Source organism: Ambystoma mexicanum, chromosome 9 (genome assembly GCF_040938575.1).
Source record: "Ambystoma mexicanum isolate Mex_15411 chromosome 9, UKY_AmexF1_1, whole genome shotgun sequence".
NCBI classification, from domain to species: domain Eukaryota; kingdom Metazoa; phylum Chordata; class Amphibia; order Caudata; family Ambystomatidae; genus Ambystoma; species Ambystoma mexicanum.
The window spans coordinates 696,034,948-696,058,514 of NC_090931.1; the positions used below are offsets into that span (position 1 = coordinate 696,034,948).

The 23,567-nt window shown below is 43.6% G+C and overlaps 1 protein-coding gene across 5 annotated transcripts in view; it reads right to left on the reverse strand.

Annotated features, from left to right (window-relative positions):
- Positions 1-23,567, reverse strand: part of ADAM23 (ADAM metallopeptidase domain 23) — a 742,840-nt gene that overhangs the window by 286,864 nt on the left and 432,409 nt on the right. For all 5 annotated transcript variants that reach the window (XM_069615574.1, XM_069615576.1, XM_069615575.1 and 2 more), the window contains exon 7: positions 21,360-21,432. In XM_069615574.1, coding sequence (XP_069471675.1) covers positions 21,360-21,432 — 73 coding nt within the window. The remainder of the gene's footprint in view (positions 1-21,359; positions 21,433-23,567) is intronic.

The following is a 23,567-nucleotide window of genomic DNA, read 5'->3' on the forward strand; positions in this document are numbered from 1 at the left end:
CTATTGTCTTCATGACAGGGCTGACAATTTGCCAGTGGTCCAGTTACCTCCCGCTAAAGACAGCCAAACCTGTCACTTTTGCTTATATAGATATGTTCATTGTTTGGCAGTGGCAGGGTCTGCTTCCAATCCATAAGTGTTAACAATCAGGGTAGAAAGCGCCAGAAGGGAGTAGATCCTATGGAATCCTATGGAAGACTACAGCCGGTAGGAGGATCAAGCAGAGATCCAGGGAGATGCACAGGCTGAGGCAAATAAGACTGATGGAATGGCTTCAGCTGCATCTGATAATAGATCAGTGTATAGTCTGTGACAAAGCTGAGGACTGACAGTGGAGTGGTCAAAGGAGCCCGGGATCCATCCCGAGTTAGTGGATGTTGGACCCAGAGGAGGTATAGAGGGATCCCCAGACCACCCACTCTAAGGCAGGGGGCAGTCACAGGACTACACCCATCTGCACCTATGACAAGCAGGCACAGAGGGACAGGTCAAACCCCTATAGGGGTGCCTCTATTCCTAGTTTGGGCACTTGCAGAGAGCCATTCCATCTCCTTAGCCAGACTCAAGCACCCAGAATAACAATGACTTCCTTTCCATGCAACGGAGTGGTGCAGCATTCTGGATTAATCAGAGAGTGTGAACATATATTCTTTCTCTCACTGTTGGGGAAACATGGAACGCCTGAATCACACTAGCACATATAGTGTCTGTCCCAAGGATGCAAACCTGCATTTGACACGTGAGCGGAATGAAAGAAAACATGCAAGTGCTGTCCAGATGAGTTTCAAAACAAACAGTGTTCTCGCGCTAGCAGCGCAGAGATGACCAAGTTACCATTTCCCCATAATGAAAAGGCAACATTCACAATGAACAGCTTCTCTTGCTGACCAAATACATTTCTGACTTTGCACAATGGGAAAACAGAGGGACCAAGTTTCCAAACAGGGAATGTCAGCTGGACCCAGAAGAGGAGGGAAAGTTTAACATCCAAGATGATGGCAGGACTTGATATACGCTCTCTCCCACCCCATTTAGTCCAAAACACCACAGGCGCAAGGCCCAAACACAAACCAACCTAGCCCACACTGCACAGGTACAAGCGATAACCCCTACATACTTCCCAAAGGGAGAGACCTGACTGTAAAACCAGCTTCTCAATCCAAGTGTGTTGGGTGTTTTAGAAGCTGCTGGAGGAACGCATTTGGAGGAGAATGGCAAGCTAGAGGTTTATTGCGAGAAGAGAGGAGAGGGCTGTGGGTTTCAGGAAGGAAGTTACACTAGAGGAGAATGGTTACTATTCGGACAGAACAGTATCGTGGAGTTTGCACAGAGAATATTGAGGAGGCTGGTAGGAGAGTTGGTACTATCTAAGAAAGGAGTTATAGAAGAGGGTGTAGGGGTGTAGAGAGGAGTCAAGGAGGTTGAATAACGAGAGAACCAATACCATCTGGCGGAGGAAAGAAAACATCTAGAAGGGGAGATTGAGTTGCAAAACCTGAGGAGGTTGGAGGAGAGCAGGCAACCCCAAAGGCCAGAGAGACCCGGGAGGTTCGGTTTTAAAGGAACAAGTAAGTCCAGAGAGAACAGCATTTTAGCCATCGAGCCCCAAAACAATGTGTGCTTGCACTACCAACTAAAATTCCAACTGAGGAACTTCACTTAAAATTATGATGATGACTTCACTTAAAACTGTGGTTGAAGCGAGCGGGAGTGGTTCGCAGTGGTGCTCCTCTACTTTTTTAATTTATATTTTGACATTCCTATAGTTTTAATTTAAAAAGAAACAGTTCTGGAATGTTTTAGTTTTAAAATAAAAGTGTAGGAAGGAGTTGCAACTCGCACTTCAGTGCACTGCACTTAACGTTCCCTTAAACAGCAGGCACATTGGTTTTGGTGCTTGTATCGCGCGTGAGAGGGGGCGTGGCGATGGGGGTTTTGTGGTGGCGAGGGCAGGTCAGCAGGGAACATAGTTCCACTACTTCTTTTCGTACACTTTGACCTTTGAGTGTATCAGTTAATGTTGAAATTCGCTAAGTAACTTGAAAACAATTCTGAAGAAGTTCAGGACTAGGCAAGCCAATCTAGTTTTACTACAAGTCACACACTGAAAAAGCGACTACCAACATTGTATGAAATCAAAATGGTTTCTCACACAGCTTATCTTCGATGGGAAAAAGGAATTGAGGTGTGGCCGTTCTCATTGACAGTGAACCAGAAGTGCAATGGTGAGGATAACATGATGATCAGGGTTTGGCATTAGGTCTGAGGAGTTGCCATTTTAATAAAAAATGTACATTATTTTCAATCTATGGGTGCAATGATAATCACATTTTTGCAACCCTTTTTCCAAAATAGTGCAATTTCGCTGTAGGTAATTGATTATTTGTGGGGATTTCAACCTAGATATCGAGAGAACGAGGCTAACTACGACATCATGGATTGTCAGAGCCCTCTCTTTAAGTAAAGCAATAAAGGACAAGGATCTTGCTGTTGTTTTTTGACAACACTTTGATCTAACAAGCAAACGCTTCAACTTTCATTCTCAATTTCATAACTCACATTCCCGTGTGGATATGTCTGCAGCATCGCGAGCAATATTGCAGGATATATTCACATTCAGTTTTTCAAAATCAAGTTTTTTAAGAACATTGTATTCCAAAATCAAGAAAGATCCAGCAAGAACACCTGTGCTGGCTGGTCCAAGTAAGGCCAGCTTTTGCTACCACTGTAATAACACTTGTGTTGGCTGTGCCCAGTACTGCCAATATTGCCATGTTAAGCAGGTGTCTGTGGCCCGGGCCAGGCCTCCGACCCGCCAAACACATGATAAAAGAGGAGAGCCTACCACTCACCATGGAAACCTCCCCAGATACCCTGTGACAGAGTCAGTAATGCGACCTGTCAAGAGGGGCTCGGGACTCCTCTCAGACTGGGGTGGGAGGCCTACCAGGGTGGGAATCAGAGCCATTCCTGTCCCTCCCCTTTGTGCCCATATGATCGGTATTAGCACCACTCTTGAGTACCTCATACCTCTGTATGAAAATGCTGGCCAGTCTCTTTCTCTGATTTTCAGAAAACCACAGGTACCAGCATTCCTGGTAGGTCACCCACAAAAAACAGACATTCACAGTCTGAGAGAGAATGAACCACCACACAATACAGCATCAGCAAATACATCAAGGGTCGGAGCGGACTGCTGCACACAATTTGCAGGCACCGATTCACATACTTGTAAACCTGCTGCGGAGAGGCTTAATGTGGAAGGTTAGAGCTCTAACAGGAAGCTAGACATTTTGCAAAGTGGGCCACCATTCCTAAAAGCCAGCGGACCAGCTTGAGGAAAATGGGCAGGGGTTAGCCCCCTTTTCATGTATTCGCTTGAGTGTGACACCTCTTGGGGCGAGGAATGTAGGGACTGATTGGTCCAGGGCACCAAATGGGAAACACCAATGGGAGAGGGAAAGGATAAAAACAGGGACAGGAAACAGGAAGGCGTGGTTTGTTTGGATGAGGCCAGAGGAGGCAGAGGTGGCAGACATAGAGACCAGGAGAATGTTCCATGGTGTTCAGAAGCTTGGAGGCTAGCAAAGGTGAGGTATTGGTGGGTGAGAGAAATTAGGATTGTGTTCTAAACGTGCATGCAAGTGGTGTGATTAATGGTAGAGGGAAGGTAGGGAAAGGGTATAAAGATGACTGAGGGAATGTAAGGCGGATGACTGAGTAGTAGTGTGGAGGGAGGAGTGGAAGTAGTGTGGAGGGAAGAGTATTAGCCGTGGAGTCAAGAGGGGAGAGTATTAGTAATGGAGTAGAGAGGTGGAAAGTAGTCGCAAAGTGGAGAGGGCAAAGTGGTATTGGTGGAACGAAGAAGTAGAGGGTACGATTGAAGGGGGGATGTATCCTGTAGAGAGAGGACATCAGAGGGACAGATGTGGTGGGACAATAGAGTTAAATGGAGGGACATTGCTGTCTTTTTCCTGTAAATAATGTTGTAACGTCACACATGGTGTATTACAAAGAAGTTAAATGGAGGGATTGTAATATAAGAATTAACTCCCCTTACCTTTTTCAGAAGTGTGCTATATATAACCAGGAAGAGAGGAGAGAGAGCGAGTGGATTAGGAGGAAAGAGAGTAGGAGGAGACACAGAGAAAAAGGGAGAGAAAAGTCAGAACCAAGAAGCAACAAGGGGTGTGACGATCGGGTGTCTGGAAGGCACAATCCACAAACCATCTCTTGGGGAAATCTTGGATAGGAAGCCTATATTGTTCCCCGAGGGAGGCTAGACTGATAAGGCATTTGCCTTTAGGCCATTACAAGAAGACAGAGTTTGGGTAGTAGGGGTTACTGATCACTATAACCCATCCAGAGATTTAGGGAAGTCTGGGTATGGGTGGCATTGCCAATCACTAGGTTAGAGAGGGACGAACAGGCATTAGGCTAGTTGGAAATTAAATAATAAAACCACCCTTGAACCTCAATTGGGACTTTGTGTGTTGTTGATGGACTCATTACAAGTCTGCAACACCTACACAGACCCGTTACACACACACACACACACACCCCTTGCCCCCCCCCGCTCTCACTCACTCCCTCTCACACTAACACAGGCACTCAGACTAGCCTCATTCAAACAAACTCGCACATACACTCACTCACCCATTCATGCACATTTTTAAAAATCAAACTTAGCAGCCCACTTAAGGTCAGGACACTTTTACTGGATGTGCCCAGCAAGGATAATATTTGCCACTGTAACAATAATCATGCTGGCAATGCCCAGTGGGGCCAGTATTTACCAATGATATAAGTTTTCTTTTGGCTCTAAGGCCAGTATTTATCACAGTAAGGACACAACTGTTGGCGTTGCCAGTGAGTCCCAGAAAATGGAGGCCTGGCACCCAAGTGCTCCCTAATGATGAGCCATCACTGTGCCCACTTCCTAATGGCAGCCAAATTGCCAAGCTCCTTATTTGCTCTTTAGCCTACTTTGGGCCTGATTTACAAACATGTTTTAACATGGGAAATCTGCATGGTCTCATTTGCAAACCCATGTATCCCTTTTCTTCCTCCTTTACATCGTGTTGTATCTTCACATTACATAGAGGGACTGAAATATGAGGGTCAACTCACCTTACCCGACATTTTCACAAGCAGGTTATATATATATTCACTAACAAAAAAACGTTGTGGTTAAGTTGCACTAGCAATAACCTATGAAATTCATTGGAAAAACGTTGTTACAGGGATGTTATGGTTACAGGTAAAACTGAAAAAAAAAACGAAATTCGCCACAATGGTAAGCTAAGCAACCATAACTCGCGTCACAAGTGTGCACTGCAAGGACTAACTCATGACATCAAAGATGCCATCACAAATCCCATTGATGACATCACTGATGACATCACATGTGTGGCTTCCCCTTTTTTGTTCACTGACATAAGTAGGCCAGGTGCTTTTCTTCACTAACAGTCAGGAAGTAACAATTCAAAAGGTGCTATCTTTGTGTACGGCACCCTTCTCATATGTTCTTGCACTACTTTCCTCAGGGTTCACTCACATCATATCATACATATACAAATAGGGGAAGAAGAAAGCGTAAAACACAGCAATTATTTCTGTGCATGAAGATAATCAGTTATGTTATGAACAGTTTCTGGTAATACTGCTCCTTTTTTGCTTACTGTAATTTCTCTGTATATGCTCATATTTGTATGCATTGTGGTGTCTGTATGTTTTCTGTGCAGTAGTACAATTGTGTAGTAATTAAGGCAATGGTAGCTGCAGAGCGGTAGAGAGGTATGCTTCCATTTACTTATTATAACTTGCTGCTGGCTCGGGGTATGATGCACCAGTTCAAAGTGCCCACTTTGAAAACAGGTATGCCTGCCAATGACTCTCCGCTGGATCGAGCACTTACACAAAGGTCTCAATCGCTTGGGTCGCGCAAGCGAACTTTGAATCACTCGTCGTCTACTCCAACAGAGAAATTAGCATTTAAAGCTGCGAAAATCGTCCTCTATTGTTCTCCGTTGTCTGACATATGCACATTTTGCAAGGACCTGCAACCTCGTTCTGATCTCACACCAAATGTAGCAAATTTGAACATATCATTTATTGTGTCGTAATCATTGACTCGGTTGGCTATGGACAAAAGCCAGACTTCTATAAAATCTCCGGACATGTGCCCAAATGCTTTGCATCAAATATCCATGGAGGAAAACCTTGCATTGCCTACAGCCGCCCTGAGGGAAAAGGAGGCTGGTGCAGGAGAGGGTCTCAATTCCTCAATAACGGACAGTGTCTTATTGGAAAATACGCCCCCCCACTGCTGAAATGGGTAAAAATGTTACACCATGTATAAATGCGCCTCCAGATATTGCCATAATTGTTCTGGACTCAAGTGCCTCTCAATTTGTGGCTCACTGCCTGTCCCCAAACTTATCAGGCTCTCCTCTTCTGTTCGATGAAAATGATAAATCGAATTCAGAGCTAGTGGCCTCCTTTTATGCCCCCACGCCTCGGCGACAGCCTGGCCCCACTGTAGATCTCTCTATATCTCTGAAATTGGATTCTGCTACAAAACTAGTAGAAATAACACTAAACGCCATGAATATGACTATGCTCTTTCTGAGTAAATTATATGAGTCTTTCGATAAAAAACTTTCTTCTCAATCAAAACAAATTGAACAAATCAGTTTATGGCAAAAAGAACCAGGTAATTGGTTGAGCCGGAAGTCGGTAGAAGTGCAGTCCAAACCCAAAGTGACTATTTTGAGAGATAAAGGTTTCCTGCCAAACCTCATCATGTGAAAAAAATAAAAAATAATTGAACCAGATGATACCCCATCGCAAATACAACCTAAACTGGGCATGTCAGTTCCGTTTCATGAGGGAATTATTTATGAAATGGCCGGCCAACCCAAAGTTGTAGTTAACCAGTGGCCCTGGTACCCTCCAAAAATACATATACAATAATCGACTACTCATCCAAAAGGAAATCCCGAGCTCCTCCGCAGACAAAGTTGCTTAAAAATTCAAACAATTACATCTTGCCAATACAAATTGCATGTCGTCAAGTTGATGTATAGATGGCAGTATGATCCGATCCGGCTGGCTAAAATGTATCAAGGGGTAAGCCCACACTGCTGGAGGGGTTGTGGGAAGCGAGCAGACTATTGGCATATGTGGTGGGGATGTGAGGTGGTCCAAGCTTACTGGTCAGAGGTTCTCAGCTAGATCAAGGAAATAGATGATGATGTATGGGAGAAACAACCACTCCTGATTCTGTTCGGCCTGGTTGAAACGGAAGACACGACCTTGAAAGCACCCAAAATGATACAAGGCCTTCTCATGGCCGCAAGAGCCTGTCTCACCATTGCTTGGAAGAGACCCAAGCTCCCTAGCAAAACTGAGTGGTTGGGTGTTGCACTGAACATATACAGAATGGACAATCTGACTGCGGCCCTACATAGGGATCGCACCACAGTTGAGAATGCATGGTCTGAATTTCGTGCTAAATATGTCACATAAACAGAATGCGTGCAAAGCGTTACTACACTCAGAGACAATCTATGCGACGGTTCACATTGTCTGCTAGTCAAATTCACAGGTCATTTTGTGCTCATGTGTCCTATGTTATGTATATGAAAATGGTTCTAATGTAACATCTGGTTTCCTCTAGCCCGTAAGACGGCGATATGGGAATAGTGGGGAGGGGGGCAGGGTGTAGGCAATTGGTTTGGATGTTGCTATTGGAAATTTATGTGTTCTCCAAAGACTTTATATGTTCTATACACGGTTGCTCTTTTTGTAATAATTTTTATCTGTCTTGTTGATGGAACATGCTTGTAAATGATTGCCAAACTTCTACCTTTTGAAAACTAATAAAACTGAAATTTGAAAAAAAAAAATCAAAACGATTCGAAGATAAAGGTCTCAACAAACACGAAACGATTTTTCAAAGCCATTAAGTTACCTAATAAAAGCTCTGTAATAGCTTTGAATGCTGTTTCAAAAAAATACCAACTGCAATCTCATGCTAGAACTATTCACCAGCTGACCAATTCGAACAAGGAGGTAATGGCCTATGCCCCTTTGGATGAGCTAGTTGAAGCGGTATCTGCGCGAGAAGGAGCAAAAAGCTCTGATGCATATACACCTGCATCTAGAAAAAAACACCCTGTTAAACAGGCTGGTACACCTACTGTAAACCTAGATGCCACTGATGTCCATCGGCAGGAAATTAGGAGAGCTGCAAATGCCTACATGGCCGGCCACCTGCTACTACCAATTGTTGGGAAGCCAATTACACTTCAGAATCCCTCTATCAACTTAGGACAAGGCGGTAAGGAAAGGTATATAGATAGACATGTCCCGCCGCGGCAGATGGTGGTTGCCTGAAGGATGATCAGACATTTGGGAGTGCTTCTAAACCAGAGACGAAAATAGTACCTCCCAATGCTGAACACCCTACAATGCAAGGAAAGAATGGCACCTTGCTAGCGGACCTAGCACCGGATATAATTCAACTAATAAAATCGGTACTAGTTTCAATTAGGGAAACAAGTCTTACATCAAGCTTTGCCTGGACCAAACAAGAGGAACCAAAGATAAATAATAACAAAACTTTCTCATACCATCTAAAGCGGCCTGCAGCCCATTTTTTAAATCTGGAATGCAGACCAAGCCCATGTGAGCAGTATATTCTAAATCAATGGTCTTTTCTGGCTATATTCTCGGACATTCCTCAATTGGAGTCTATTATCTCCACTGATATTGCACTAGTTGAATTTCCAAATGTTTCTACGTTAAATTCTGTCAAGAATATGGATGAACTCTCAAGTCATTCAAAATACGATTTGGCTTTCCAAAAAACAACTATACGTGCTGGGCCTCAAAATCTCTACAGAAGCCTTAACATTAACTGTCCCTCACATTTTACAGCAGAAATTAGCAGTGAAGGGACAAGAGGCCCTTACTACATCTGACAGAAATGTGCCCATGAGAAATCAAAATGTGTGTGTTTGTAAATGCAATGGATCCTCTAAGTAACTAGACGTACCCACTAATGATTTAGAGGTCTCGTTGCTTAGCTGGAATACCGGAGCATTCAAGCATTTGCTAAATAATAATGAAAATTCTCTGGGTAGATTTAATATTATACTACTGCAAGAGACTTGGCTTACCAAAGTCCCGATATGGGACAAGTATAATATTTATCTGAATCCTGCAAATAAGACAAACCGAGGAAGACCTACCTCTGGTCTACTCACTGTAGTAAAAAGGGATTGTGATACAAAATCAGAGCATTGGGCTACGCCAAATATTTACATGCAAATGACACAGATCTACATTCAAACGTTTGGATTTTCTGTGATCAATTTGTATTGGAATCTTTTGGGACTATCTGACACCTGCTTCTTTAAAGACCTCACTGAATTGCTCATAATGATCACTCTTGAACCTACGTTAAACTATATAATAATCGCAGGTGATTTCAATATTAACTGTGAGAAAATGCCATCTAATAAGAGCAGATTGCTAAAATGGAATCTTTTCACAAAATCACATAATTTGTGTAGGCTTAACAGAGCATTTAAGTCAGATATTCCATCAAAGCCAACTTCGCGAAGGGGAGCGAGTCATTGTACAATAGATTACATTCATGTCAACGTCGCTCTTCTTCCAGCAATTTTGGATTTTTGTATTATTGAAACAAATACGAGTGATCACGATCAGTTGACAACTAAATGGATCATGTGAAACAGTAAATCATCTAGTGGGAGCCTTCAGCAACAGGGCTTTCTTACAGTGAACCCCTGTCTCAATAGACTAAGATGTTCGGAAGAATCACTAGTAGATTTCAATCAGTTGCTGTTGGAACAAAATTTGCGAGAGGTAGCCTGTCCAATGTTGTATACTGTGATATGATGCAACTGTTTCAAAAAAACCTTTGAAGCATAGTCGATGTAAACACAAACTTCCAAACCTTCACGTCTATAATCATGAGCTGGGAATGCAAAAAACCCTGTTTCGAGCTCAAAAACGAGAGGCCCTAAAACAACCGCTAGTATTGAGAGCAGCTATCTTAGCACGCCTGCGTACTAGGTACAAGAATTGGCTACGATCCAGACGGGCTCAGCTATATCAACAAAATGGAGTGACAATGCTAAGAATGCTCCAGTCTAAAAATACTGCTACAATTTGGTCCTTATTAAATCAAGCTGCACAAGGTCTCGGAGTATCTTTGGATTGATCATTTCTCAGGGCTCTACTCCATCCCAGAAGGTGCCTTGGAACTAAAGTCGGTGGTACAGGAGAATTTTTTGTTAAATTTGATCTGGATGATGTACGACTCTGTATTAAGAGTAGTTCGAGAGCATGTAGCCCTGATGGACTATCAAACCAAACATTGAAAATGCATCTGGAAATATGGGCTAATATATTGTTCAACATCTTTACTGCAATAAATAACACACAGTCTATTCCGCCTTCTTGGAGACATTCCATTATTGTCCCCATTTATAAAAAGGGCGATCGACAGCTTCCAGCGAAAATATTTTCCAGACTAATACTAAGGGACTTCAATGAATGGACCAAAAGAGCTCATTCAAGAGATCCGTTCCAAGCCGGTTTTGTGACTGGTCTAGGTAGATGTCACAGGTTTCCCCCTTTTCACCTATGTTGTTTGCTGGAGTTCTTTGAAGGAGTCTTCTTGCACACAGTTCGGGTCTTGTATAACCCGGTGCAAACGTCTTCGGGTTCCAGTGTGCGATCAGCGTTCCGATTCCTGGAACGCACAGAATGTCCGGGAAATCCTGGAAGCGAATAAGAATGTACTCGGAGATGGGTACACAGAGGTCCGGGATTCAGGATGTAACAAAGAGAAAGGGAATGAAGGAGGAAGGGAATTAGAGGCCAGGAACCAGGAAACAATAAAGTCGGCAAGGGTGAACTACGGCAGCACACGTCTAGCCACTGCAAGCGGTAGCGTTGAGACGCTGGGGGCCGTGGGGGCATGGTTTATTTATAGAACGTGTTACGTCCGACAAGGAAGCTGGTAAACAACGTTCCGTGTTTGACGGCCATGTTGGAAGTACTGCAGAGTGCAAGCCCCGATGTGTCAGGGACCAGGAAGTCCAAAAGGGACGCATCCGATGGTTCATGACACTACAGCTCCAAACATCATTACTATAAATATGATCAAATCTAATTATGCATCTCGAAATCAACCCTTATACTTAGCGTTTATTGATTTTCGGGTCGCTTTTGACTTCATCGACCGCTCCATCCTGTACCACAAATTGGTTTATTATAACTGTCCACAATCACTTTGTACGCTCATCCTGCTTTTACATAGAAGAACAACAATGTAAGTTAGATTGACCACTGATGGACTCCTCTCCTCAACATTTAAAACCCATCCTGGACTTAAGCAAAGATGCATTCTGGCTTCCACCATATTTAACATGTTTATATTGGATATGGGTGAATTATTTTTAAAAGTGGTGGGTGATCCACCTAGATTAGGTGAACAGAAAATCCACCACTTATTATATGCCGATGGTCTTGTGTTTTTTTCACAAACACCAGTTGGTTTACAGAATATGCTAAATGCACTTGATATCTATGTGAGAAAAAATAACCTGCTGATAAACACAGATAACACACAAGTCAGGTTCTGTAAATCAAATACTAGAGCTAAGCAAAGGCCCTACAAGTGGAAATTGCATAATGTGGAACTAGCCAAGGTCTCTCAATACAAGTACCTAGGTAATACAATAACTGATTCGATGAATTCCGAGACAAATAAGATAGAATTAAAATGTAAATTGCAGATCCTAATTTCTCAAGCAAAAATAATAACGTGGAAATTTGCTAAATTTTCAATCAAGCATATTGTGTTATTTTATCAACAAAAGGGGATCCCTACTCTGACCTATGGAATAGAAGCTAATATCCCCAAAGGCCAATTGTGGTGGGACAAAATTGAATCCCGCTTTTAGAAACAAACATGAAGTCTTCCAAACTGTACGCCTCTCCCATTGATAAGGTTCGAAGTAGGTTTGATTTCCCTTCAAGCACATGTATTGTGGAAACTGTCTGCCTTTCTAAGAAAGTCCCTGATGGGCCTTAATGCACCAAATATTTTGGGCATAGCTGCACAATATTTATTAACTGCAAAGCACATGTTTCCGGAAACATGGCTCCAGTTTTCTACAAATGCCTTAGCAGAATCAGCTGTCGATCTAGATCTATTGATACAAAACCCTGATCGGGCTAAATTAAAAATCTATCAGCATGATTGAATCATGATTCGAAACCGCTGTATGGCCTATAAAGATTTTAACACCTTATTATTTGGCCATAGAAAATGTAGTGTTATGGCCGATCATCTTACTAAGTGTCTGTCTCCATATATAAGAACACAATTTCTTTGATTTAGGCTGAATCTATGGCCAACTAGGGATGTGATGGCAAGAAGAAAATTAATACCAACTGAACAAAATTACTATCGATTTTGTAAAAATGTAGCAGAGCGTGGAACTCTGCAACACTGTATTGTAATGTGTCCTGAGCTAAAGGATGAGAGAAATATGCTATTCAAGAACCTTACTGTTAAATATTGCCACATGGAGGCAGACGAAATATGGTTTTGGCTTTTTGCAGTAATTCAATATTTGGATCTCATATTCCCCGAGTCACAGAAATAGCTCGATTAAGATCTTTAGTGATAATTACTTGGAATAACACTGTCATAAGCTTATGAGAGACTTAAATGTTTTATGTAAGAAATGAAATGTTTTGCTATTTTTCTATATTTTTTAGCATAATTGTAAACTCTCCGTATAATTGCAAACTGTCAAATTGTTAAATTCCGTATATATTAACTGTTTGTATATATTTGAAAGATCGATTTTTATCAACCAACCAAATAAAAAATAAAAAATGTAAAAAAAGTTTGTCTACTAACTGCATAGGTGCTGCAGTAAACAATAGTAGAAAAACATAGGGTCTCATTTATTACAGAGCAATGGCAAGCACCTTAGAGTGGCTGGAAGAAAATTCCCCTCATGATGCAATAACTTACACTACTAACCCCATTGGTACGCACAGTACTGTGAATCGTACATTATGTAATATATATTGCTATGTGTACAGCAAACACATTTTATTTTCTGTGAGAGAACATATTGGAAAGGAAAGCAAGGCAGCACAAGCGGCAACCCTTCCACAACAGAATACGGCCATAGCAAAGGAAAGAAAGTCTGTGCATAGCAAAAAGGACAGGCTGGAAGCCAAAGTGGAGAAATTGTTGAACAATTGTACCGGCTGAAAGGTTGCGTACAAGGGTGTATTATTTACAAACTGAAACAGCTCTAGCAGACCTGCATGTGTACCCCTTCCCCATGTCAAAGGGAACCATCGCCTCAAAATCTGTGTGATGGGAGACGTTAAGGTGATACCTCAATGTCTTCCTCCCCTCACAACCAACTTGAGGAAATCCCCAATTCCCCACAATAAGTATCCACTTATGCTACCCTTTCCATTCCTAATGGTGTGTATGAATGTGTACAAGTAAATGTTAATAAGTGAAAGGTTGTTGCGTGCATATGTAATATGATTTTTGTTGAAATGCTGTTCTTACTCAGCGCACACGGTCCTCATTGGAATGACCGCAATTAAGGAAAAGGTAGGTGTCCTACGGACACTGCAGTTGTCCGGCCTATCCACAATGACAATGGAGGTATCCGTAAGATGCCAGCACGCTCCGCATATCCGCATGTTCTCCTCCACCTACGATGACGCTTGGGAGGGGACATTTGGTCGTTGTGCAAGTACACACATGTGTATCTGTTCCTATGTGTCTTGGTAACACTGCCAATGTGCAGCATATGCAAACAAATGTTAATTAGGTTGCATCGCCCACCCATGGCCTACAGGTACCTATACAGATAAGCATACCACATCCGACCCTATAAACAGCCAGTGTCTCCCAAAATGCTCGGTACATGTATGGCGCCCTATTATTCAGTATAGAAGTGGCAAAGGTATGCACATGCGCACAACGTATTCCGGGACAAAACGCATCATGCGGACAGTAGTTAGAAAGGAGAGCAGTAGCGACATTACCATGCAACCGCACACATGCTGCGTGTGGGCTCTAATTTCGGTGACACGATCCGGACACATGGACAGTGGCAAAGTACAGTGTTGAGGAATGTAGGGAGTGTTTTTCGGAAAGTACACGCTTACAAACACACCACAATGGGCCATTGTACATGTATTTAGGTTTTTGAACAATGTAGGCCTGTTTTCCGGGGGCAAGTTCTCCACAGCAGCAATACAAAAGGCCACACCCCAGAGCTGCTCTGCAATCTGTTTGCAGCTTTTCAGAACACAGTAGCAGGCCACATAGGTTTGGCATGCAAGTGATTTTGGACCAAATGGGCTGTGCTACATTGCGTTTATAAGTAAATGCAACCATGTCAGTCCGGTTTACTGTGCACAGTAATGTAGAAAATTAAGAAAGGCCCTTCCTGTGACCCACGCCCGCAGGTGTCATAGTCCCCACTGTCCCAATGTCATGGGTAGTAAGCTGAAACCGGGATTATGTGCATGTGCGTTTCCCCAAGGACGGTGGGGCCATGCCCCAATAAAGCAGAAACATTCCTTCTTCCCTTTCTACTGTCTTCTTTCCAGCACGCTGTTATTGTGTACTGTTAAAAAGTTGCGCACACATCCACCATTAACATTGAAGAGCGCCCCATGTAACAGTATCAGTTATGTACAACAGTCCTCTGCGTACACACCACACCCAGAAACGTTATTGCGCAATCCCTCTGCCTCCACAGTCCCATTTCCATTACTGCCGTCCTGAAAGTTCCCGGATGTGGCTTTTGTGCTGTGTGCGAGCATGTGGTAATCAATTGTAACTAGGGTAGGGGGAGTTTGTTGTAAGGGGCTGCTCTCAAAAGAGCTTTTTTTTGTGGATGCTTCTAGAGAAAAATCTTTTTTTCAGTTTTTATTTGATTTTGTGTTTTTTGTGCTCACGTTATCATAGTAAACTCTTCAGCGCATCCTGTAGACAAGCAAAGAAAAACTGCATTACCAATGGACGACACCAAAATGCCATTTGCTTGGAACAACTCCGCATTTCCACAACTGATGGGGTCATTGTTGCAGAAGAACATCCCACGAACGGACAAAAAAGTATACATGCTTCTGTTGATGAGACCCCTTCCAACCGCTAGCTGGCGACAGCAATCATTGGAATAGGTGCATAGTAATATTGGTGGTACACCCACGCTCCCACCCAACCTATGTCATGTGCAATTCACTCCCCTTCTGAAAGTCACCTGCCACCACTCACCAAGGAAAGAGGTCGCCGCAAACAGGTTGCGTCACAAACAATCGGGCCGTTACAACAGCTGCCTCCAATCACTACTCAAAGTATTCACCTGTCTAACTTCACACTCTCCCAACCTTTCCCTCCCTCCTTGCCGCCAACACATGATGTACTGTATATTTTCCAGACACTTCCGCATCCGCACTGTCCTCTGATACACCATGGCCGTGTTAGACAAAAAAGGTTGACGCACAGCACACTTCCCTCCAGCCAACCACCGGCAGCGTCCAAAGTTCTCCGACAGCATGCTGTTCCGCAAGCCAATGACACTTCTGTCCGCGGAGCGAACAGGGAAATGGGTCCGCGCAGCGGACCCAGATATCACTCATTTTTAGAGACGTACGTTTTAGTTGTTTGCAACAAAAGTACCGATCGGATTCCCACCAAACACAAAAGCACGCTTTCTGACCCAAGCCCCCGATCCTGCCGCACATTTGGTGCAAATCCGTCCAGCCGTTCAGGCTGTAGCCATGCACAAAATTTTGGCCCATTCAGTCTATGTAAAACAAAATGTTGGCACCCCCTATAACTTTGCCCCCCTGCACGAAACCTCGCCCAACTTAGTGAAAAAATTCAGAGGCGGCCATATATTTTTTTTGCAAAGTTTGGTGAGGATTCCTCCAGGGGAGTAAAGTTATAAGCCGCCGAACAAGAGGTCTTCCTATGAGTTTAGCAACTTAACCATAACTACACGGGCGCTACCGCATGATGTGTAATATATACATATATATATATTTTGTACTTTGGAAGAGCTTGAACAGCACACAACTCAAACAAGAAATATCACAAGCTACTTTAACAAAGACGCTGTATGTGCCCAGGCCCCGGTACCCTTTCAGTAGCTTTGTAAACCTTCATGGAAACAATTACACTATATTACAAAAACCGTAATGCATAGGCTAAAGTTTCCATGACAATGTAAATGCCAAGATGAATTCACTATAGTGCATCATTACGTGTTGCCGTCCAAAGTTGTCACACTCAAGGACATAGAATAGAAACATTATCATGGAACACACAAACACAAAAATAGACAAGATCCTATTATACCATTCCAATATGGCTGACATGAAAGTACTGCTTTGGTTAAGATGCGATGGGCAGATGACAAGAAATCATCTCCGAAGCAGGGAGCAGATCATTGTTATGGATTATTTAACCACACTCTGAAGTAGCACAAAAGAGAAAAAAAACATCAATGTGCCAGGCAACAAGGAAACAGAAGAATCTCTTGATAGCAGCATTTACCAATTCTCATCGAAATGCACTAGCCAAGGGCGCCACCAAGGGATGGCCAGGGGGGGGCCATGGCCACCCTTATAAAAATGCTGGCCCCACCATCGGCAACCCTGCAAAAAAGCAAGCAAAAAAAAAAGAAAAATGTTTCATACTAAACTCCGCGGGCCCCGGTCTACCGCCCACCATGGTCTGGTGATGCGGGGCTATAAGAGGCAAGACATGCCATTTGAGGTAATTCCACTGGTTCTTACATTCCTCGTTGGTACTGAGGTGGTTGAAGATGGCACGGCAACGACTTTGCCCCAAGCGGCTTCTCAGATGCAAGTGCAGCGTCAATGGGGTTCAGGCTCAGAAGGTTGCCGCCTCCTCCACAAGTGCCTCAACTTTTGTTTATAAATGCTTACTAAGTGCCAATCTTGTCTGTTATCGGCCCAAATGGATCTACGTGCGGACTAGTTACTGCACTAGTCCAATTTTTAATGCATTGTGTTTTTCAAAGGGGCTGTTACACCACTTCCTGTTTCTCGTATACACAGTTATGGTATTTTCTCATGCAGTAAACATGTTTGTTCATTACTGCATGAGGATTGCTGATGTCTTCATGCAGAAAAGTACATACTGTATTTTACGATGCAGCATATAGAAATGTCAATTTCTGCATGTTGACCAGTAAGGGAATAATCACGCAGAGACCATCAGATCTACACACAGTAAATTATACAGGCCCTGATTCATGGATTATTTGTGCCGAAAAAAACGGGATTTTTGTGCCATTCTGCCCGCAAATCCCTGTTTAACAAATGGGGATTTGCAGGAAGAATGGCACACAAATCCCTTTTTTTCGGCGCAAATAACTCATGCAGTATTTATAATATGCAGTAATCCCAAAATACCACAGGACTCCATGATCAGGCGTACAGAACAGACAGGTGGCAAAGACTGCTTGTTTGCACCTTTAACACATGAGTAAATGGTCTGCAAAGAGTTATTTTTAAAATAATATTTATACAATTACAAGACTGAGACAATTTATGCTTAAATAATCACAACCTGCTGAAGAATCCAGCAATCACTTTGAAATAACATTTATGGATGAGATTTTTCTAGTCACAGTGGAACCCGAATGCATGTCAGGAACAGGCACATTATGTGGCTTCCAGCTGCAAATCCTTTAGAGGGAAGAACTGATATTATCAAATGCCATTTCAATCACATTGGGTCGACAGTGCATGCTGCACTGCTCTAGCAAAACAATGAATTTACACTCCATCGTCAGGATGGAATATTAAAAGGGACTGATATCCTCCGTATTTATTAGTAACCATGAGGAAATATAAAACACACAATGGGAGTGAGCGGCCGTCCGTTGAAGTTTGGTCTTCTGATTTTTGTATGCCATGGCATCTTCATGCCTTGCTTGTTTTTGTCACATACATCTTCTGCAGGTTAGAAAATATGTGGGTCCAGAAAGTCACACATGACTCTCCAGCGCTCATTATCAGTTTGGCAGATTAATGGGTGAAAAATGTACATGCTGCAATGCCAGGGCCTTAACGCGGGGCCCCAGTGCCATTACTGCCTGGGAAGCTCTTGGGCCCGGTGATTATTGCTATTAGCACCCAAGGCCTAAAAAGCAAGGGAGTGGTGGCTGATAGCAATGTAACAAATACTCACACAACATGGCCACTACGGAAATGGAAGAGGGGCTCTGAGTGGCACCATGAAACTGGCAGGTATGTGGGAGGGGTGAGCAATAGCAGATGGGAGGTGGATAGGGGAAAAAGTTTGGGGGGACTTGGGAGCGGGTGCGAAGATGGCGGGACAGTTGTTAGCAGCTCACACCTTGCCCCAAAACCTGACTAAGGACATTATATGCAGCCTGTTTTTGGAGATGTGCTGCCGCACCCACCTAGTGGAAAGTGCTGAGCAAGGGGTACAACAATACAAAAGGTAGTGCAGCCAGCAAGGTGGCAAGTGCAGGTTTTGAGCGCAGACAAGGAGTGTCTGGTAAGTGCAGGTAAAGGGGACTGTAGGGTAACAACTACAGACACAAGTGCAGGTGTTGCCAGGGGCAGTGCGGGTGAGTGGCTGGGTGGGCATAGACCTGGGCCCGAAAACAGTGGGAAAACCAGGTGCATTGTGCCAAAGCAGTCAGATCAGCAAAGGCGAGGGGGAGCGAAGGTAGACGCAAAGAGGAAGGTCTTGAGGTGCTTCTGAAACTGGAGATGGTTCTCCTCAAGTTTCAGAGTGGCAGGGAGGCTGTTCCAGAGGGAGGCCGCTGCTGAGGAAAGAGATCTATCATCAACTCTTTGCTTGGAGAAGCGACGGACCCTGAAGGAGTTGGAGGTGGAGGAGCGAAGAGCTTGAGTGGGAAGGTATTTACAGAGGGGAAGTTGAAGGTATTTTGGACCCAGGCCCCAGAAATTCAGTTATGTATTTGTTTTGGTGTGCCACCCCAAGATTTCCTGTGGCCTCATCAGGCCACCCCTATAAAAGATTTCTGTGGGCGCCACTGGCACTAGCTTGCACTAAGTGATCGGCAATATCACAGAGCTTTCATCATCATTCAATCTCATTGCCTCATGGAGCATTTGATCTGCAACCTCGGGCAAGAGCTTTGGATGGAAAAGGGGATGTTATTGTGAAATGTGAAAAAATATTTCTATCCCTGTTTCAGAGATAGAAATGCAAGCAGGACAACAGTGATTCATACTATGAATGTTTCAGATAAAAAAAAAATAATACTAAGAAACCCCCTTCTGTGCATTGCCGAGTCCCCCCGCCCCCTGAGCTTTTCCCCAAAAAGTGCAGCTGGAAGATTTTCATTTTCATGGCTTTCAAATTGCATCACATTTCTGAATCGAACATGCTTTTGAAATGCTTTTAAAGCCCACTTCGACCCCTTGGTTGCAAAATTGTACACAGGGTGGGGCGGAAAAGGGCATCTGAATGTGTGGATGTACGTATGACGCACGCAATTCTGATGCTCTTTGTCCTGAAGGTACCATTTTTGGTGATGCAATCAAAGAGGATCCATTGTGCATCCTTTCACCCGCTTCAAAACATGTTTGGTGAATCTCGCCAGTGTATCCGCTTCTCAAACACAGACAAGCATGGAGAACCCATACACAGGCAGATGCCACCTTCCTAGGAAGTTCAAAGCAGAAAGGTTTCAAATGGAATCGAACATGAAAGGAAAGCATAGGGTGAGCAGAGCAAGCGTAAGAGTCTGCAATCCGTGGGACGTTCCCTGGTCATTTTGGTAACCAGTGCCTTAGCACATTGGGATCAGCTTGAAGTATAGCTGCCTTGTTTGGTGAAACAGAAATGCAGCATTGAGTGTCTGCTTGTTGTTCTCAGCAAGGAAGCTCTGTCTTCTATGTGGTATTAGTTTAAGCCTTTCTGGCAGAATCAAACCAACATCTAAAGGGAATGTTCACTGTGTTAGGAAGGTTCCATGTAATAATGTCCCTGCAAAAGTATCTCCTGACTAAAAAGATGCAGTTTTTTGCAGAGACATTATTCCATTGAACATGCGGGGGACACCACCGCAACCTCTTAATGTTTTTTTTTTTTTTTACAAAGAGAGCAGAGGACATCCCTGCAACCCGTCCCCATATATAATTACATAATGTCACCAATGGCTTTTCCCAGCGACATTATGTATGGGGACACTATATATGGGGACGTTATTACCTGATTCCGTTAGGAAAAAGCCAAGCAAATGAAAGAGATTCAGAGATTATGAGTGTCCATGGCACCACAGCCTTTGTGGCAGTAGGAGGATATGGAATAAGATTACACAAAGTAGTCCAGGCAGAGCCCCACAAGCACTGGCACACAGTGCAGAAGTGCATGTGGCACGAAAAAAGCATGCAGTGACCTGCCCCCAACACACTGGCACCCAGCTGGACTTAGATTTATTTGCCAGGGTGCCCCTGCTTCTGCTAGATCTGTGATCTCGAAAAGGCAGCTGATGAGGGACTCTGGGATAGATAGTTGGACAATGTGCTTTCCATACAAATGTCCTCCTCTGGCAGTGCCCATAGAGGTGTCACACAGTGAATAAGGAGCCAAGGATGTTTGGTGGACCCAAGCCCCTATAGCTCACTTAAGTATGAGATGTGTGGGTCCCACCAGTAGTAGACGCCTATTCTCCCTGGCTATGTTCCTACTCCACTTATATATGAGGGCCTTGTTTCGCAAATGCACACAAAAAGGTGTGGCTTCTTTCCTGCAGAGAGTGATATCTTCTGTCACTGAAGTCAGGAGGTGGGTACATACGATCTGGATGTTAATGCAATTGTCATTGACTAGTCAGACAAATAAACGAATTAGACGATCAATAAGAATGGTTTGAAAGCATTTATGTCGATTACACACACATTAGCATTCCACCAAAGGCTCGATGAAGCTGGATCCAGCAGGTCCATAACAGAGCACACTCCTCTAGTGTCTGGTTTCTGGACTCTGAGAATGGAAATGTGTACTCATCAAGGAAAAGTGGGGGGAGGAAAAGAAGGCTAAACAACATACATCTTTGCAAACTCCCTTAAGGCACGTGGAGCTTTTTTTTTACAGTATATATGCCCTTTTCCAAACACCATCTTTTTATAACATCAATGGATCCAACAGTTGCAGGAGAATAGGTTTATAAATCAGGCCACTCAATGAACATGCCCCCATACCTTCAGGGTACCCCTCAACTTACCAAGGTCCGCAAGCTGACCGGAGGATTGTGTTCCTGAGGTTCTTTGGATGAAGTGTGGTCGACTTGTGCTTTTCTGGGGGCAAATAACATAGACTCACATCATTCAAAAGCAAGCCACGTATATTAGCATAACATATGTTAGCCCTCAATTCTGATGGTACCCTCTTGCCTTAATTCAGTGAAGTGCCGGGAGCATCGGCCCACCCAAGGGTAAAATCCACTCAGGTTTTCAGAGTTGCCACAATTAATATGCATTGGAAAAATGAGCATATAAAAATATAACAATGCTTACTATTTTCAGATTAATGTCAATATTCGAGTAAATAGCCCAGATGTAGCTTCATGGCCACTACGAGGAACAGGAGAGGTAGGTAGCCATGTCTGAATAAAGGGCGTGTTACAGGGCAGGAGCTCTGTACTGTGGACCAAAGACAGTGCTCTCTCTGGTATGGAGGGTCTTGGCATACAGATGAACCCTGCATTAGAGGATGCTTCCATGAATGAGAGTTTCTGTATACATTGCAAACATAAGATGGCTCCACAAGCTCTAAGGGTAACAGGGAACAAAGAATTGGAAGAAACGAAAGACCTCCTGCCCCTTCTTGTTTACCCTCAAACCTACAGAGTACATTATGCAATAGGTACGTAACCTGGCGTCGCGTATTACAAAATAAAGCATGCGTGCAGGGTTGAACTGGTCACCAAGGCAACATGGACATCAGGCAGTGAGATACGTTTTGGGCAACCCGAGCTACTTTACTCCATGTCATTTTTAAGAGGGAAATTCAACAATTAGTTGAAGGGTTGTCTTGGCTAGCCACAAGGGGTGAGCCACACACAACATTAAAATGCCCCCTCACGAAAAATTAAGATGTGCTCAAATGGCATCATTGTTCTTGCTCATACCCCTTTACCCGCCAAAAATAAATAAATAACTGAAAATATAAGCATTCAAAAGCAAGTGATTTATTAAGAATATGGACATTAACTGAACACACATTTGGGGTATGACTAGCAAACTGCACAAAGTGAACTTTCGAAATTGAAAAAAACCCAAAAGACCTGTACTAGTGTTAGGAAGCGGAGCGGGTTAGACAATTCATTTTGTAGACCACCTTACTCCTATGGACAATATTTCCAGTAGTGACTGGAACCGCAAAATGGTGCATACGGAGGCGTTACACTGCATGGTATGTTGAATACAGCTAGCTTTGTTCACCAAGAGACAGCAACAAAAGCACTCATCGACTATCACCGCTTGAATTGAATATCATTGCCTTCGCTTCGCTGCCTGCCGCAAGAAGTTCCGCTCCAGCCATAGCTGCTGATCCAAGCAAGGCCTCTGGATCCTAAACAGCCCACTGTGCAATTATGGATCTCTAGGGTGGGCCGCAAAGTGTTTCCAGATGCACGACACTGAGCAGCCGCTTCCGTCAGCGTGATGAATTACCAGGACCTTAATATCCTCCACCCCGTAGACCCCCACTGAAGTTGCATGCACCATTTTTGTAATGATGGCAAAAATCTAAAATGCCTATAGCGCAGTCTGATGACATCTTGGCATCCTTGCATTGCACTCTCACACCCGGTGTATTACTTCCTAAGGGGCGGGGGGGAGTTGTAAAACTTGTCATTGATTTTAATTTCAATGTGTTTGAATGCAACAAAATAGTCAAAAATACACACTATGTAGTTAAAAAAAAATCTACAACATCGGCTTTACACCAAGTAGCCACCTATGGAGCCCTTTAAGAAGGTGGTTCACTCTGGCATCCCGGGGCAAGAAGAAGGCTATGGTCCATAAAGCCCCCCTTCACACTGCATTCAAAGAGGAATGAACAGGCATTCTGCGCATAATGCAGGATGCAGACTGGTTTCAGGAAGGGACGGAAGCATGGCCATGGTTTTCTCAAAGAGCAAACTGTTGGCACACCACATTGACCAATCCGCATCTTTGGATGCTCGCATGCGCATTTCTCCTTACCAAATTGGCCTGCATTTCCGAGACAATGATAAGTTATTTGGCAGGTCAGAACCATGAGGTTTTCATGTCAATCCTGAGATTCATTACTAAACCCCATTGGCCAGAGTCGTCTCCCACACTTGCCAGCTAGGCTAACTGGGTAGTGTCATTTGCAGGGATGTGGCTATCGGTGTTTAGAGCTCATTTGGCTAGGACTGCGATGGCTTCCAAGATCTTTTCATGTG